Genomic DNA, 1,765 nt, shown 5'->3' on the forward strand with positions numbered 1-1,765 from the left:
TCGGTCCACAAGGATAAAGGCGTTAGGGTTGTCGGGTTTTCCGGGCATGCGAAGAGATGTTTCGAGTCGTGAGGGTCTCTCCGCATGCCGCACACTCATTTGGCACATCCGCTTATGGTCTGCTCAGGTATGAGTTTAATCTACTGCAGTAGCCAGAGCGAAGTTGGGCTATTGTCATCATATTGTCATCATAAAAGGTCTCAAGATGGCTGCGTTATGTAAATATATACTTTAGGGTGGAGTAATTTAAAATCGAAGAGTGTATGGCATATTCGAATTCTACGTTCGATTCGAAAATGACGTTTGACCCTCTTCCAATTCAAAAATTCGCGCCAATTTCACACATCATTCATTACATTATTTCGATATATTTTCTTTCGACTATTTTTTTCGAAATTCTTCAATTCCTATTTATTTTTTTCGGTGTTTTTAATTTCGACGTTTTAAATTTCGACATATCGTACCGGACCCTTATTCCAATTGTAATAGCACGGGTTTGATTTAAAGTCGTCCTGACATACCACCAGATGCAACAATTGTTTCGCCTGTTATATATGTCGCATCATTAGACACTAGAAAAGATACGATACCAGCCATTTCCTCTGGAGTGCCTAGTCTTCTCATAGGTATCCTTGATAGTGCAAGCTCGTTCGCAGACTCACTTTCATACAGCTTTGAGAAAAATAATTAAAAACTGCGATGGGTTTTGGGTTTAAGTAAATATTACCGCTTTTGAAAATTTAGTTTTAATAATCCCTGGAGCTAAGCAATTAACGCGTATACCTTCAGGTGCCAAATCTTTTGCCGCGGCTTTGGTTAATCCAATCAAAGCCGTTTTGCTTACAGAATATGCGCCTAACAACTGAAAAAACACATCATTTAATTAAAAAAAACTCAAACAAGTAAATCTTTACCTCAAATGCATCATATCCTGCGATAGAAGACACGAAAACTATACTAGAATTTTTTTCTTTTCGTAAGTACGGCAAAGCTTCCTTCGCTAGCAAATAAGAAGACTTTACATTTACATCAAATATTTTGTCCCAAACGCCCTCGTCGCACTCCAAAACTGCACCCACTGCTGGGTTGGTGGCAGCATTGGATACCAATATATTCAATTTTCCATATTTACGTATTGTTTCGTCGAAAAGACGTTGGCGATCTTTTGAATCTCCTACGTGACATTTTAAACCAATAACATTAAGATTTAATCTGCGTAGACGATCAACGGCACTATCCACGTTTACTTCTTTACGGCTGCTTATAACTACAGATGCACCATCTTCAGCAAGACGTTTGGCAATTGAAAATCCAATACTATACAAAGTGATTGCATTAGAGAAAAGGTTTAGTTTTTATAGTAATTTATGTATATGTGTACATAATTGTTTTACTTACCCTTCTGTAGAAGCAGTGACAACTGCAACTTTCCCTTCTAATCGTCTCATATTTTTATCCGTAGCAGAAGGAACATTATTGCCTGATAAGCGTTTGTGGCAATGATTTATTGCAACACCCGATTTATCAGCTGTATGACAAAGATTTTATAAAAAATATTTCTAAACGACCTTTAAACCTTATAGGCTGTAACTTACTTCCAGTGCATCCAGGAAGAGCTTTTGATACTATCTGTTTTCTTACAAGTAGCATTGTAAAAAAAAACTATATATATATACTACTGGTTTTTCCTTGTACGTATCTCCAAATTAGGCTCTTTTATATATTTTTTGCGGTCTTGGTTTGTTGTGACCCTCAACAGTCAAAT

General features: G+C 36.9%; 1 protein-coding gene across 1 annotated transcript in view; it reads right to left on the reverse strand.

Moving 5' to 3' along the window:
- Nucleotides 1-340: 340 nt before the first annotated feature.
- LOC118746427 (dehydrogenase/reductase SDR family member 4) overlaps nucleotides 341-1,765 on the reverse strand; it is a 1,626-nt gene continuing 201 nt past the window's right edge. The window contains exons 2-6 of the mRNA XM_036480279.1: nucleotides 1,596-1,750; nucleotides 1,399-1,528; nucleotides 915-1,317; nucleotides 728-862; nucleotides 341-672 (exon numbers count right to left, since the gene is read on the reverse strand). Coding sequence (XP_036336172.1) covers nucleotides 502-672; nucleotides 728-862; nucleotides 915-1,317; nucleotides 1,399-1,528; nucleotides 1,596-1,650 — 894 coding nt within the window. The 5' untranslated portion in view covers nucleotides 1,651-1,750 and the 3' untranslated portion in view covers nucleotides 341-501. The remainder of the gene's footprint in view (nucleotides 673-727; nucleotides 863-914; nucleotides 1,318-1,398; nucleotides 1,529-1,595; nucleotides 1,751-1,765) is intronic.

The sequence above is a fragment of the Rhagoletis pomonella genome, unplaced genomic scaffold, assembly GCF_013731165.1.
Source record: "Rhagoletis pomonella isolate Grant_MI unplaced genomic scaffold, Rhpom_1.0 Rhpom_scaffold_00010, whole genome shotgun sequence".
NCBI lineage: Eukaryota > Metazoa > Arthropoda > Insecta > Diptera > Tephritidae > Rhagoletis > Rhagoletis pomonella.